Source organism: Emydura macquarii, unplaced genomic scaffold, assembly GCF_026122565.2.
Source record: "Emydura macquarii macquarii isolate MOO-44397 ecotype Brisbane River unplaced genomic scaffold, CSIRO-AGI_Emac_v2 contig_1483, whole genome shotgun sequence".
Classification (NCBI taxonomy): Eukaryota; Metazoa; Chordata; order Testudines; family Chelidae; genus Emydura; species Emydura macquarii.
This window is the reverse complement of record NW_027131620.1, coordinates 5751837-5767921: the sequence shown is the minus strand read 5'-3', so window position 1 is coordinate 5767921 and position 16085 is coordinate 5751837. Positions and strand designations below refer to the sequence as shown.

The 16085-nt window shown below is 45.9% G+C and overlaps 1 protein-coding gene across 1 annotated transcript in view; it reads left to right on the top strand.

The window, feature by feature from the left end:
• SLC17A9 (solute carrier family 17 member 9) overlaps positions 1–15032 on the top strand; it is a 31371-nt gene extending 16339 nt beyond the window's left edge. The window contains exons 5-13 of the mRNA XM_067554107.1: positions 813–943; positions 2929–3025; positions 4640–4736; positions 7419–7506; positions 7877–7911; positions 9089–9204; positions 10085–10140; positions 11403–11432; positions 11554–15032. Of these exons, the coding sequence (XP_067410208.1) occupies positions 813–943; positions 2929–3025; positions 4640–4736; positions 7419–7506; positions 7877–7911; positions 9089–9204; positions 10085–10140; positions 11403–11432; positions 11554–11717 (814 nt within the window). The 3' untranslated portion in view covers positions 11718–15032. The remainder of the gene's footprint in view (positions 1–812; positions 944–2928; positions 3026–4639; positions 4737–7418; positions 7507–7876; positions 7912–9088; positions 9205–10084; positions 10141–11402; positions 11433–11553) is intronic.
• Positions 15033–16085: the final 1053 nt, after the last annotated feature.

The window sequence follows — 16085 nt, the reverse complement described above, 5'->3', positions numbered from 1 at the left end:
TGGATACAAATGATGATCTTGCTGGAAGGATTAAGGGTACGTCTACACAGCAATTAAATGCCCACGGCTGGCTCCGGTCAGCTGACTTGGGCTCCTGAGGCTGTGGGGGATGTAAAATTGCAGTGTAGACGTCCAGGCGTGGGCTGGAGCCTGAGCTCTAGGACCCTGTGAGCGGGGGATGGTACCAGAGCCTGGGCTCCAGCCTGAGCCCAAACATCTACCCCAAATTTCACAGCCCCACAGCCTAAGCCCCACAAGCCTGAATCAGCTGACATGAGCCAGCCACGGCTGCTTAATTGCTGTGTAGAGATACCTAAGCGGACTAAGGCTTCTTTTCATGCTAAAATGTCCATCTCAGTGCATACAATCAGAGTGTACATTAGAATGCTCTGCGCGTCCTTTCATTGGCAACTAGTTCAGACATCGGTAGGAAACAAAGGCCTAGATCCGCGGCCGGTGTAAGACTGACCGTGTTCCAACAACTTCGATGGAACTACACTGGCTTACACCCACTGAGGATTTGATCCCAAGTGTCAAATTAAGAAATAGCGCAGCTTCTTCTCCAGTGCAGTAGCTCTACAATGGCCTGTTGTACAGTGGAATGGTTTTAATAGCAAGGCAACCTCAGCATTATCGAGGTAGGAATGATTAACCAATGCAACAGTTTGATCAGATGAACAGCATCTTGATAAATAGCATCCAATAACCCACAGCGTTGACTCAGTAAGGCTTTTAGCATTGATTCATGGATTGTGAGTTTGTCCAAAGAACACTCTTACCGGGTTCATAATTGCTCTGGTTTTTCCTTCCAGGACGCTGGTGATTGGTGGGGCAGGGTCCCTCCTTCTGGATTGGTATGGCTGGGAGAGTGTCTTCTACTTCTCTGGTATACTCACTTTGCTCTGGGTTTACTGCATGTGCAAATACCTCCTGAATGAAAAAGGTAACTCTCCCACCCTACTCACTGATAGCGGCAATCGCTGATCACTAGGCTAGCTGTGGAAATGACAGGAAAGTGATGTCTGGAAATTGTTAACCCAAGTGCAAACTACAGAAGCAAATGTGTCATGTAGTCAGGATGCTGTCAGCCTTCCCATTTTGAACTTTGTGTGTGTATATCTTTGGATGAGATGAGATCTTTCAGGCTTGATAAAAAGTGCCCATAAGCAAATGCACCAAACCCAGATAAAGTGCTTTTACGGGTGGTTTCCCATTTCAAAGTCCTATAATAAATTAGTGTAAGCTTCAGAGGCTGACCTGACCCCCTCCAAAGTCTGAGCACTCGTACCAAGGGCTTGTCTTGTTCTTATTAAGAGCTGGTGGGGGTTCAAGACAGTGCATGATCTTGAAAGTGGATCAAGTGAAACAGAAACAAGGCACTCTTATTCCAGAATCAGAACATGATTCTGGAATCCCCATTCCAGCATAACTCCATGTGTAGGCAAGGCCTTACACACAGGTGTATCATTATTAATTTTTTTTGTATCGTCATGCCTAAGAGCCCTCGTCATGGACTGGGACCCCAGTGTGTTAGGTGCTGTACAAACATGGAACAAAAGACAGTCCCTGCCCCAAAGAGCTTACAATCTAAGTATAAGACAAGAGGGGAGACAGACAGATGGAGGGGGAAGTATAAGGAAACAACAAGACAATGTTGGTCAGGATGATAGGCTGTGGTCTTGACATACTAGCGGTGGGATCAATGACCATCACAACACCTAACTTTTAAGCACCTAGAAAATCACAGGAACAGCCCTGTGATCCACAAAGCCAAGTTAGGTGCCCAGGCGCTCTGTACAATGCATGGGGAAAAAGAGGTGCCTTAGAACGTCATCCACAAAAGCTAGCAGGCTAGGCAGTCGGGCAACGGGGGTTCCCAGCTGGGAGCGTGGTGCGGAGCCAACAGGTGATGTAAGTAATGCGGTGTCTACGCAGACACTGCGTCGCCCAAACTACATTGACTGAAGCTCTGTGCCTCTCATAGAGGTGGCGTTATTAGGTCTGCGTAATGGTGGACTTACATCGGCGAGAGCAACGCCGTAGTGTAAACACTGACAGAGTTAGGTCGACCTAACTCTGCGGTGCAGACCTGGCTTTAGGTGTTGAGTGGGTTTAGGCACCTACAGGGTTTGGCGGGAGATTTGTGGATTGCAATGGAGTCAGAACTGGGACTTAGGTTCTTAAGCCTCCGACTTGGGCATATCAGGTGGTAATTTTTTTGGAGTCATTACAGAAAATGAGAGTTTGAAGGAGGATCTGGAAGGAGCCTAATTAGATAGTTTTGTGGATGTTTACAGGGAGCATCTCCCATGTGTAAGGGGCAGAGTGGGAGAAAGCGCAAAGGTGCTTGTCTGAAAATGTATCAGCTGAGCAATGGAGGCAGGAGTCGACATCTCAACAGTGAATGAGAGATGGTAGGTAGGGTGCGGCATAGGACATGAAGAGCCTTGAAAGGGAAGACAAGTAGCCCATGTTTGATGCAATAGAGAAGGGGAACCAGTGGAGGCCTGCAAAGAGAAGGGTGACATGATGAAAGTGATGGGCTGGGGAAATGATCTTTGCAGCAGCGTTGTGAGTGGCTACAAGCAGGGTAAGGTTGCATTTGTCAAGGCCAGCTGCAGTAACTGAGTCCGCACAAGGGCCCTTTCAGGATAGAGGTTCAGCATTAACTCTTGATTTTCTGTGTTTGGAGGCATGTGTGTGCGCATGGGGGGCAGGGGGTTTGGAGGAACTTCGGTAAGAACATCACAGCTACTTGCATGTAATTTTTGTGGTTCAATGTGCAGATGTTTCGTGGTTATCCTTCTGAATGCACGTTTTAAGCAGGTCTTAAATCATGTGTTTAAGCCCTAGGATAAAACAGATCCGGGGTGTAGGTATGGGCTATTGCTCAACATAGCTTTGCTTTGATACATTTCTTCCCTACAGAACTCATCTTTCGTTTAGAACATTTAGCAAACGGCCTCTCGTTATCCAAACAGACCAAAGTTCTCTGGAAGCAATTATTTAAAAAGGCCCCTATCTGGTAAGTAAATGTCACAGACATGTGTGTTGTGCGTGTCAGCCCCTCTTTCATGCAGAATCTGGTTTTGTTGTTGGTCAACCTTTGTTTCATTCTGAAGCCTTTGCGTCTTGCTCTTGGAGTTAAACACCACTTTGCATTTCCAAACTTGTCCAGCAGGAGGAAGAAGGGAGGCTCTTTCCAAGGCTGCTATTTTTAAATATATAACTATTTATTTAGGAAGTTTTAACAGGTTTACAAATCATTGTCATGTAGATGTCAGAATCGAAACAATAATCATTACACCAGTGAGCTTATCACCATGCAATAATATGATCACCATCATTTAGCAGGGCATTACCATATTACCGAGCGAGTTTCTTTACACTACCCAATCTTCTGTGAATTATGTTTGTCAGTGTTTCTGTTTTACAAGCAGTGATTCTGACAGCCCAGGAGATAATGCCACATTCTGAATTTAGAGAGACATGGTGGATGAGGGAGTATCTTTTATCTTTCTTCTGTTGGTGAGAGAGACAAGTTTTCTAGCCACGCATGTGACAGTACTTTTCCCAAACTTGAAGAAGAGCTCTGTGTAACTCGAAAGCTTGTGTCTCTCACCAACAGAAGTTGATCCAATAAAAGGTATTCCCTCCCCCACCTTGTTTCTCTAATATCCTGGGAATGACACAGCTACACAACTACACTGCAGGTGCTCTGAATGGGTTGGGCAGAGGGCACTGGCCGGTGCAATCGTTGCAGAGAGAGACAACCAAAAATGCCATTTTCATTGTCACTTTGACTTAAACTATCTCAGGAGACACTACATCCTCCTAGTTTAGGGTTCTGGATTTGACACTGAAGGCGGATCCAGCCCAGAGCAGGGGATTGTTTTGTGTTGCTCAACACATCCGCCTTGTGGCCATTTAAGGAAAGACAGTGACAGGATCTGAGGGAAAGTGGCTTTAAAGATAGTAGCGGGATAAATTGAGAAACGGGCAATACCCCAGTACTCTGGAAAGGGTGCAGAGGATGCACTAGCGAGAATGAAAGTATACTGATAATGTGGACATAACATGAAGCTAGTAATTCTCCCGGGCATGTTTGGTTTGCAGGGTCCTGTCCGATATGATTCTGTTCAAAACCTCCTGTGTTATTGTTTAAGTGTCAACACCACCCCAGCTACTATACTAGATCAAATCCATTGTTTATTATTGCTAATTCCTGGGTTTGAATAGACTCGCTTGCTCGACAGACACTTAGCAGGACCTAAACAAAATCCCTGAGAAGGGCACAAGTCCTGCTGTAAGTAAGGAGCGGATGAGATCTTTCATACTGAGACGCATTCCCTGAGTTGGGCCTTGATATCAGTTTATGATACCATCAGTGCTGATAACCACCGAGTCAGAGCTGCCTATGGTGAGAACATCATGGGAATAAACTGGTGCATTGCTATATTTTGGCAGTCAGCTGGGGTTCGTTATCTCTGGTAAATCTCAGGAAGCTGCTTCAGTGCTACAGAGGGTTTATTTATATGCCTGACACCACCGCCTTGAAATATTGGGTTGCTAAATCCCCTTTATTATCCAATGTGATCTGTCATCAAGATTGATTCTTTTTCCCATTGTATATTCACAGGGCTGTCATAGTAGCTCAGCTTTCTACGAGCAGCACATTTTTCACCCTCCTCTCCTGGTTGCCAACTTTCTTTAAAGAAACTTTTCCTGACTCTAAGGTAGGTTGACACTGCAACAAAGTGCAAACAAAGGCATGTAGTATTCTCCACGTTAGCATTGGGAGTCTTTGCATTGACTTCAGTGGGCTCTGGATCAGGCCTGAAGAGAACGGTCCTTTCAGGAGCTGAGCCAGTAACGCTAGGAGGTTGATTCTAGTACCCGTCACCCCCTTACATTTGATTTTGATTGGTCTAGTCCTTCCGCATTGTTATGATGGGTTCACTCCCATTTCCTGGCTTGCTGTGGGGATCCCTCTGAGACTGTGTCAGGGAGTAACAGTCTCATTTGTTCAAGAAGAAGCTGCTCCCGCACTGTCCAAAGCTTCTTTTGTAGCCCAGAAGATCGAATGCAACCCCCTCAAAACACACATCTGGGAACTGGGGTAGATGGGCACCCTCGGATTTTGGATGAGACAGGAAGACTGTCAGTGTAGGAGAAAAGCTTTTTCTTGGGATTTAGCATTGCTGACGGGGAGGGGACAGGGGAGAGGGAGTAGGAATGCTTTCTGCCCCACGTGGATGTGCTATACCCTTAGATGCATGTTGATTGCCTGTTTCTTTTTCTCCTGATTCTTGAGAGGGCGTTGGCAAGCAGGGAGTGTATGCTTGATATGTGCAGGAATCCAGCTGTTTAATAATAGGGGAATAGAAACTTGTACCTCCCACGTCTCTTCTAAAACAAAGCTACGACTATAGGCCCTGGTGCATGCCTTTGGATCCCTGAGGATGGACCCTTGCATCTGCACATTGGCTTCAAGGGATCGGATTGCAGGATCTGGCCATATTGTGCAACTCTGCGACATTGGCAACCAACAGCCCCAAGAAATAACACGACCTGATTTGACCCTTGATCAATGTCAGATAACCACCAATCCATGCTTACACGGGGCTTTGTTACCGTAGCATCTGAGCTTAGAGGTGTGATATTGCTAGTTGCTACAATGATAACAATTTTCATGACCAATTAATTCACATTTTTTCTTTGCAAAGCTCTGAAAAAAGGCCTCTCTCTGCACAAATACATCTCCCATTTTTCTGACATCTGGTTAAAATTCTTCCAGGCTGAGATCTCGTATTTTTACAACACGTTCTGCCCACAGAAATCCCAAGATTGTCTTTTCTATGGTGGCTTTGTCATGTGTTTCTGGAATTTCCCAGTGCCACTTACATTTATTACATTTACGAGGGGCTTTATGACATACGTGGTGTTTATATTAAAATCATGTATTAAGCCGGCAAGCATATTGTTATAACAAGATTTGCAGCACCTCTTGTAATATGCTTGTGTAGCAGTAATTTAGCCATCTGTTAAGCATTTAATTCTTGTGCCTTTATGTAAGATGCTTTCTATAATGTTCCGGCATCTGGCCATCACTGCATAAACATTAAGAAAATATGGATTCATTCTATGTGAATTTCAAGGGCTGACAATAATCCTTAATGTGGTAAAACTATGTCACCTACTGGCCAAACATACATGCTGCAGGTAAGCTGTTTTTCTCTCTCTAAACAGCTAATGTCAAATCCAATTAAGAGAATCATGCACCCTTGGCCCATGGCATGAAGTGTGCTATGATTTGAAAAGGGACCCTATCAAATAACCATGTGGCATTGTTCTATGTTCTAATGTTCTTATTGTATATTTTGGGCACGAGTTTGATGTGCGTACAGCTCCTGCTGGCATCAGTGGTGAGCTGCATGTGTTCAGCGCTTCTGCATATCAGGCTCTCGTTTTCAAACTGCCAAAGCAATTGAAGAGGCCAGGTTCCATTTTCAAAAGCGACGAAGGGCCAGATTTTCAAAGGTATTTAGGTGGTGCAAAAATGCGCCTCGTGGGGTTGACAAAAACATCTAAACAGGTTAGGTGCCTAACTCCCATTGAAGTCAGTCAGGGGCCTACCCTCTTTTGGTGCTTTTGAAAATCCTACTAGACACTTGAATGCCTCTGAAAATCTGACTCTAAGTCTCACTGAAAAGCAGAGGGATATAGGCTCCTAAATTACTTGGGTGCTTCTGAAAATGTTCCCCGTAGTCATCTTCAGTTACATCCATAGTACATTTTCTCAGTTGAAAAGACAAAGCAAGATTTTCCTCTTCACCAGTCTTGAAAGCTCAACCCTGACATCAGAAAATCCAGCTGTGTTCCCTTAGCTTCCTAGCAATGCTAGCTAATAACATAGAGGCTGACGTCTGAATTTGGTTTGCAGTTTTGCTGATGACCCATGAGGCAGGATAGAACACCCCGTTTGCATGTTGGCTCTATGCTGCCAAATCTTGTTGGTCAGAAAACTCTGCCGCTTTTAATCCTTCCTTACTTCTGTGGAGAGCAATTTCTGCCTCTCTTTGTCACGGGTGTAAATCTAGTCAGACATTATGGTCCTTAACAATTCACTTATTTATATAGCACCATAAGTGTGCACGTACATTACAGGCCTCAGGCCCCCATCGTGGAGTGCAGCAGAACTCTATAAAGCATCAGTCAGAGAGTGTGTTGTGAGAAAGTGGCTTAAAGCTCATATGTTAGATGAGTAACAGCACCAGGAGTAAACCCTAATCTCTCTTCGCGCCCCCCCCCCAAAAAAAATATCAAGTCCGTTAGCTGCAAAACAAACCCTGCTCCGCTAGCAGGATGTGAACGTTGCTTCTCTTCGCTTTTCCTGGGAGGATTTTTCTCCCTTTCAGGGCTGGGTGTTTAACGTAGTGCCATGGCTGGTTGCAATCCCAACAAGTTTGTTTAGCGGATTCCTGTCTGATCACCTTATCAATCAGGGTAAGAGATCCTTGAGTTGTTCAACAGCTCAGTCTTTTCATAATGCAACAACAACAAAAAAAAAAAAGCACTGGTTGGGAGGAGGTGGGTGTGATGGGAGAGAGGGGGCTAGCTTTGTTCTCTGGGGAAGCTGAGTTTCTGGCCTGGAAGCTGGATAAATATTGTCCTCTGCATGGCCTCTATATATTTGTAGCTCCCTTTGTCTTGTGTGGGAGTTGTAAGTACCCAACTGAGAACAGAATCTGATCCTGGGTGTTAAGTTTACCTTGTACGCACTCTCCTGGTGTGAGCCCAAAGCGATGGGTGTTGAACTCTTCATTGAGAGGGGGCTAGTTTAAATATCTCCAGTCATCTTCCTTTTCCCTTCCAGGTTATAAGACGATCACCGTTCGTAAGTTCATGCAGGTAAGAAGAAAACTAAAGGCTGTGAGTGAAACATCACTTATCTGGTAGGCTGACATGCAAAGTAGGTGTGAACAGTGGAAACCAGATTAGTGCTCTTGGGAAACTGGATTCATGGTCTTGGTTACCAAAAAGGAGCGTTTACATATATGCAGATAGATTGGTAACCAGCCCTGATGGGAAAAGAAATACAGAGAAAAGCCGGGACCTTTTAACTGGACTTTGACAAACCATTACATGTTAGCAGTTTGCCTGTGAGTGGCAGGGAGTGCTTCCGGCATAGACAGCGAGCGTGTTCTTTCCCACTGAATGACGCTTCAGATTTTAGATGAAGGGAAACAACAAAAGAATGAACAAGAATAAAATCCCCAGGCCAGAGCACGGAGCAGCCCTTCCGTAGAACAGGGGTTCCCAAACTTTCTACAAAGGAGCCCCCCCCCTCCCCCCACAACTGTATTTGGTCTTTTCTGGGGAGCCATCGTTGTATATAGATGTATCGAATCTATTATTTTTTAAATCTTGTGAGTGTGCAACAGCGCTATTGAGTTTCTCAGCCCCTGCTCTCCCCTCACCAGCCTGGCCAAGCCCCTTGCTCAGCTCACCCCAAGCCCCTTGCTCTCACTCGCCCAGCCCTGTCCCCTGCTACGGCCCGTGTTAGCCCCAGCTCCCTACGGCCAGGCCACGGTCGCTACCATGCTGCTGACCGTCCGCTCACTGGCTCTGGCCGGTTCCCCCACGCTGCGGCTGCCCGGATCCTGCTCCCACACTGCTGCCTGCTTCCCCGGCCAAGCGGAAATGAGAGCGCTGATGGGGGAGCACTTCTGGGGCCCAGGCAGGGTAGGGAGTGGCAGAGGGGGCAGCGACTGGCAATCCCCCTAGAGCCTTCCTGCGATCCACTAGTGGGTCAGGACCTATCATTTGGGAAAGGCTGCTCTGTACCTTGCTCCATCGCTTCTCCCTTGCAAAAGGGCACTGGACTATACAGACCGGCCGACGCCTTAGAAATGCAAAGGGGCAGTACAGAGGAAAGCGGGTGAGAAGAACCGCCCAGCGCTACGTACAGAACCGTAGCGAGGCCTTCGTATTTCAAAAAGGAAGAACCCGACTGCAATAGGAGCTGCTTTTACCACTGCCTCTTGCTGGGACTCTCCTGTGAGATTTCATTTTCTTTTTCCTTCAGGTCATCGGCTCAGGCGTCTCAAGCATTTTTGCCTTGTGCCTGGGTCAGACATCCAGTTTTTGCAAAGCTATGGTATTTGCATCCGTCTCAATTGGACTCCAGACCTTTAACCACAGGTAATAATAACAACCATAGTTGTAACTCCTAGCTCTGACAAAATACTTTTTCTCTGTGGCTGTCCAAGCACTTTATGCAAGAGGCAGTTATCACTATCCCCACTGGGGAAACTGAGGCACAAAGAGGTGCCGTGACTTGCCCAAAGTCACCTGCCTGGCCAGTGGGAGAACCAAGAATAGAATCCAAGTCTTCGGAGACTCAGCCTACTGCCCCGACCAATAGGCCACGCTGCCTTTACCATTATATGTGCAGTTTATGCCAAACACCTTGCAGACAAATTGTACCAGTGTTTTATTTGTTACATGTGAAGGGTTCTATTGACTATCTCATCTAAGATCTAAGACTTGAGGAGTTATCCAGGCTTTATTGAGAAATGACTGTTCATAAAGATGAAACGTCCAGAACACAAGTGCTGTAAGAGTCGGTATCTCAAAACAGCTAAACCCCACTGTAAGTAAATATATGACATGATTAAAATTCAAGGATTTCTCTCTCCACCGTCCCACTACCTCAGCTTAGTTTTGAAACAGCCCAGCACAGGGCCAGATTACAGGTAATGGATGAATACACCGCTTAACAGATGGGGCAGCAAGATTGCTGCAGATCAGGTCTGAGATGCATTATGATCTGCGTGGGAGTAGCTTGCATAGCACCTTCCTTCATATGCCAGCCTCTAGCGTATTCATTGGCAAAATCACCCTATGTTTTTTAAACTGTTATTTACCTCTGTTTTATTGTCCACTTCTTCCCCGCGGGTTGGCTAGGATTGGTTTCTCATTTTCATTTTGCAACTTCTTGCTTATCTTGTGTAAACTCTGAAAAACAATCAAATCCTGTTTAAAAATAAAAGCCTTCCATTTCTCCTTTCTTTGTGAACAGTGGCATTTCAGTCAACGTACAAGATCTAGCCCCATCGTGTGCTGGCTTATTGTTCGGTAAGGGTGCATTTTTATTGATTTTTATTTGCACAGAAAATATACCCATGTGTGTGGGATAGTTATCGGGGAACTCTGTATAACCACAAGTAACTGAAGGCAGAACGTGGCACAGGGTGGGCATCTCCTTGATTTCATCAGGGTTGCCGAGGTGTAACAGCAGGTAGAGTTTAGCCGTCAGTTTGTTAATATCCACTACCCGGTTCTGCAGAAAGCTTGTCATGTAAGGGCCACAGCAGCAGCAGGGCCATTTTAAGACCTTCGTAGGCCCTAGGCACACTTGCCTTCGTAGGCCCCCCGACCGAAATAACTAATTTGATTTTAAACTATTAATAAATAGTTCTTTAAACAAAAATAAAAAAATATATATAAAATGTTTTTTTGTAGGCCCTGAAAGTTTCGTGGGCCCTAGGCACTGTGCCTAGTGTGCCTAATGGATAACACAGCCCTGAGCAGCAGTCATGGCTCCAGTCTGCATGTCAGAGAGAAATTAACAAAGGGCCAGACTGTGCCTAAATGTGCTGTGGGTGCTCGTGGAGCTGAGTGGCTCCATGGGTGCATGGCGGTGGGGAGCATGCAAGGAGTCCTCGCTCTCCTACACAGCAGCCGGACCCACGTGCAGTCTCTGCATTCCCCTGGGAGAACAAGACATCCTGAAGGCACTGGGTGGAGGTGGGCCCTGCCCTCCACATAATGGACAGCTGAGCTACTTGGGTGCACTTTAGGGAAAATATACGCTTGCACTACCGGAAAGGGGTTAGCTACGGCTACGCTCCCTCTGTGAGCTCTGGGAGGACTTCCACTTCCCCTAGCTCTCCCCCACTCCACCCCGTAGGGAGTTGCAGCTCTGCCCTGACCCCCACACAGCGAGGCTGTGCCTAAACAGCATGAACGAACCCAACGGGAGGAAAAAGCCTCGGGAGTAGCACTGTGCACATTCAGAGCTCGGTTTTCCACCCTCGGCCTCTCCCTGCGCTTCTTCATTTGCAAATAACTGCGCGCGCGTACCCTTTAACTAGTCCCGCACTTGTGCGCGCACAGGAGTCAGGCTATCGACAGGGTTAGAATTCCCAGCTGGCCTTTGCCTCTGCCAGTTTTGCCTGCACAGGAAGTGGAGGCAGCGTAGAAGCCCAGAGGGAACGTGCATCGAAGTCACTAGTTATCGCTAAATGTGTGCTCCTGGGTTCCTAGCACGTATCTTCTGGTTAGAAGCATCGTGTGTAAATTGCTGTGATGCAGTGGTTTGCTTCTTCTCTTTACAGGCGTTGGAAATACAGGTGGCGCCCTATTAGGTAAGGGATTTTCCTAGAATTGCCCCACGCTTGGGGGATCCTCTGGCTGAGCTGACATTACAGGGCAGGGAGCTGGCCTAGTTCTATCTGATTTATTTGTGCTCTCTCTCTCTATACACAGGTGTCGTTTGTGTGTATTTAGCTGGGCATCTGATTGAAACCACTGGTTCTTGGGTTTCTGTTTTCAACCTGGTGGCTACAGTTAATGTCCTGGGGCTCTGTACGTTCCTGGTCTTCGGAGAGGCCCAAAGGGTGGACACAGACTCTACGTACATAGATCTATAGGTCGCTGTAAAGATGAGTTTAGCAAACGAAATCTGTCGAAGGGTTTAGGAATGTAATTTCTATTTATCACTGTTGTGCAACTGGTTCTTTGCCAAAGAAAATATTATTTCTATGTAGAATTTAAACAGCAAAACTCTATTAAGAGAATATTATGGGCCTGAACTGAACTCAGAGGAGGGAGGAAATCCACAGGGGATGCTGATGGGCTATAGACCCTTTCAACTCCGCGTCACCAGTTTGAATCCGGCCCATTCACTGGTGACTGAATGAAGCAGCTGATAGCATACGTGAAATCAGTTGGTGGCTCTAGTCCGGGTCCTAGTGGAGAAGTACCCACATGGCAGGAAATGCCATCCCAGTTGACACTAAGTGGTACCTTAGCTGAGAGTCTCAGCAGAGAGGCCAAGGACTGACTGGCTCATTGAGAGTGAACCCCTCTTTCATCCCGAGAGATGGTCCCTCCAGGACAGAGATAAAACACTGCAGGTGTCCAGGCTGTACCTGCTTTGTGGCTGAGCAGAGGTCTCCCATCTCCAGGGCTGTCACTCAGTTCCTTTCATCAGCACTAAATGAACTTACTAATACCTTAACTTTCCCTTGTGTGCCTCAGTATTGCTGTCTGTATAAGTGATACAATCAGGGTGTAGAAAGGAATGGATTCAGAGTTGTTTTGCCGTATGCTGTGAACATATATGAAGGGTGGCTCACATTCTGGACTATGGACCCATCGTATCAGTGCTTTCTGCTTCACTGGGTCCGTTCTGAGCGTGCATTGAAAGGAACGCAGGAGACATTCCAAAGAGCCTGAAAAGTGCATGTTACGTATTCACATTAATTGTAGGGCTTGTTTTCTGCCTTCTGGATCCATCCTGCTGAGTGCTCACAGAGGAGTTACTGTGCCTCTGCAGTCCATGCTTCTGAACCTGAATGTGTTAAAAGTTATTTATCATTTTTTACTTTAAATACCAAAAAGGCTTTGTCCACTTTGGGCACTAAAGAGGTGGTTCGGCAAACCCACTCATGTGGACGTCTCACTGAAATCAATGCCCGTTCCATGAAAGGAAAGGTTTAACAGCCTGCCACTTTATTTTTGGAGGACTTTCTTTAAACACGCCTGTTCACACAAAATTATTAAATGTCTTCTCCCCCCCCCATTCTTATAGCTTACACAAAATCTGTTTGCTTCTGTTTAGCATTTGTGTTTTAAAAAATTGTACTTTTGGAGCAAATGAACTGGGGACAGATTTTCAAAGGGCCTTCAACCTGGCATCCCGGTTTTTCAGCTTCAGTTCTGTGCTCCAGTCTGGGGCGAGAATTGGCCTTTTAGCCACTCGCAATGCTGCAGCACAACACGTAGCGACTGAATAGCTTTGGTGCTTACTCCATCGTCTGTTGAGGCGGACCATTGCCACACTATCTGAATCAGGTTGGAGCACGACTAAGGGGATTTTGGGGCCAGGCCCTAAACTGGTGTAAATTATTGTTGCTGCATTGTGGAATCAGACCAATTTACACCTGCTGCCAAACCTGCACTCATAAAAAATGTTGTTGGTGTGAAATTTGCAGGCTCAGACTCTTTGAAAACTTTCTCTTTTTTTATTTGCCAAATTTTGGCTCAGACCATATTTACAGCCAAGTCATAAACTTCTAAGTGCAGAGGTTCATCATGAAAATATTGACGGAACTTTTAACTGCGGAGGTGCTAATAGGCTCCACTAATATGGGCTGAACTTCAATGCATGTGGAGATATCAATAGATTATAATGATCCTGTCCAATGGCTTGACAACAGTTTACAGCATGTGTGTGGCTTGGGACCAGAGAGAGGAGCAGAACTCCCTTCCTTATGTGCTTTTTCTCCCCTCGTAGCCAGTGGTGGATTTGCAGTTACAGTTCACGGCCCCACATCCTTACTAGATGGACGTTGCTGGGAAGTGTTCTAAAACTGTCAGGAAAATAAAAGCATAGATGTTCTCGATGGGGCTTGCAGAAGAGAACACAAGGCTGAGTTTTTGGGTTCACATTTCCCTCCATCGGCCAAACACCATATTGGTGAGAGTGACGCAGGAAACCACCGAGCGAACCAATGGGTGGACCTGACCGTGGTGACAGATCTGGTCAGCTTGAGTTCTACAGCATTCAAGAGGAATCCAGAGTCTGATGCTGTTCAGAGTTTTAACAAGGAGATCTTCACATTTTTTTGTTTTATTTTAAGTCAGCCAGGAATTCCATTGGTCAGAATCCAGAGCTGAACTTGGCCCTGGGTGGAGCTTGAGTCTATATTTAAGTAAAAAGTGGTGCCAGAGATTATCTACTTAGAGAGAGGGAGGGGTGGAGCTGGGAAGATGAGAGAAGGTTTATAAGAAAATTGGGGGTTCTCACATACAGATTTGCCAATTTGCACACAAGTTAGTTAAACTGGTGCAAACTCCTGTGTTTTCTATGCTCCTTTCAGTGTAAGAGTGGCTTATTTCAGTTTAGGTGACACCTGTTCCCAATCGATTTTAAATTAATTGGAACATGCTTGGTTTAAACACACAGCCTTTTGCACTGGTTTACCTAAATCAGTTTAAAAATCACATACGCACACCCGTGCAAACCTGCACGTCTGTAAACCCCCACGAACTGCAGGAAATTCTTAAGCCAAGACCTTAAAAAAGAAAACACAGAGGGTTGTCTTCCCTGCTGTTAGCACAAGGTGTAACTTGAGTTGTGTGCCTAACCCGACTCCTGTCCACACACAAAAATCTCTAGCTCAAGCTAAGTGGTGCTTGAGCCCAGCTGGCCCATCAAGAGTAGTGGGTTGAAGTTTGAGTGCGGCTGATGCTGGATCTGTTAATGCAGGTGGAGGCAGCAACCCAGCTCACAGCAGATCAGCCGCGAGCCCCGTTGCTTTGGAGAGCTCGCGTGTTGTTCTGCAGTGTAGTTGCTCTCACCAGGATAGGTGTGCACTGCAATTGGAGGTGTGAGTGAAGCTCCTGTAGCCGTATCTGGGCTTGCTTTGTTTGAACTAGATCAAAGTTAGCTCACGTAACAACAGCAGCGAAGCTACCGTAGGTGTGTCTACACGCGCGGCAGTCGCTCTGTCTGATTGCAGTGTGGACATAGTTCTAGAGGAATAACTCCAGCTGACTGTTGCAGTGAAGTCAAGCCCAAGAATCCAAAGCTGCCCTGCTGACTGTGCCTACCTTTGTAATCCCATTGCCAACTAACGTTTTTGGGACATGATCTTGGTTATCTGTCTCTGTACATCTAGCACATGCTGGTATCTTATAGATGTGAAGTGTGTTTGTTTGATGCATTTTGATAAAGTATTGAGACCATTTGGAGACCATGGCTGTATTTTTTTTGAGAGCAATCGTGCCAAACCTGACTTGGGTGACGATGGGGGTTGCAGTCAGAAAGACCTGCCAAAAACCGAGGGAACAACCAGATGAACAAAGCCTTGTTTTCATTTAAATACATAGGTGCAAAGTTATAGAGATAATGAGGGATAGCCAGACCCAAATTATACTTAATGTGATTAAGTGTTAAAGCAGCAATTTGTTCAGCTGACCCAAGTTCCTTTAATTTATATTCTCCGGGCCTGATTTTCAAAGGTATTTAGGCACTTAAGGAGGCTGATAGGTGCTTTGAAAATCCCACTAGCTGCTTAACTCCCATTGAAATCAGAAATGGAATCAATCCAGTTTTCCCACCAGTATAAGCTATACCAATATAAGACCAGTTGTACCAATATAACTGTCTGTAATGAGGGCTTTTACCATTATAGCGCTATCGGTAAAAATCACACCTCTAACTGGCACAGCTGTGCTAGTAAAACTTTGAAAAGGAGAGCAGTCCTTTAAAGCGGACTTGGGTAGGGGATTCTCATTGAAGGCACTTCACCACCCCCAGAATCAAAATGGTAATCAAGGAGATGAAGAATGGATACAAAACTAACAGCCCATCACATCTAGAGTGAATACTGGGGTTTTCTGCATGCTGAACAGAGTGCTAAGAGGTGGAGGTGGGTGCTGTCGGGTTAAGAAATTGAAAAAGGGAGAGGGGTGAGAAGCCCTCGGAGGAGTTTTGGGAGGCTGTCCTTCGAATGCCAAAGTATCTGCTAGATCAGTGTGATGCACTGGTGCCAATTCTCATGATGTTGTCGTGTGTTATTTGGTGATTTTCTTAGAGTTCTAGCTCCTGGTGTTGTGTGAGTAGGTGAGATTCAACTTGCATTGAAAAAGAAAAGAGCATTTCGATCCCTCACTGTGAAGGAGAAAAGCTTGAAGACGTGACTCGAGGGGCCCCTACGTGCTCAAACCAAAAGGCAAATAAAACAAATCTAACATTTTTTGTGCTTTAAAATCTCACGATTTTTTTGTGG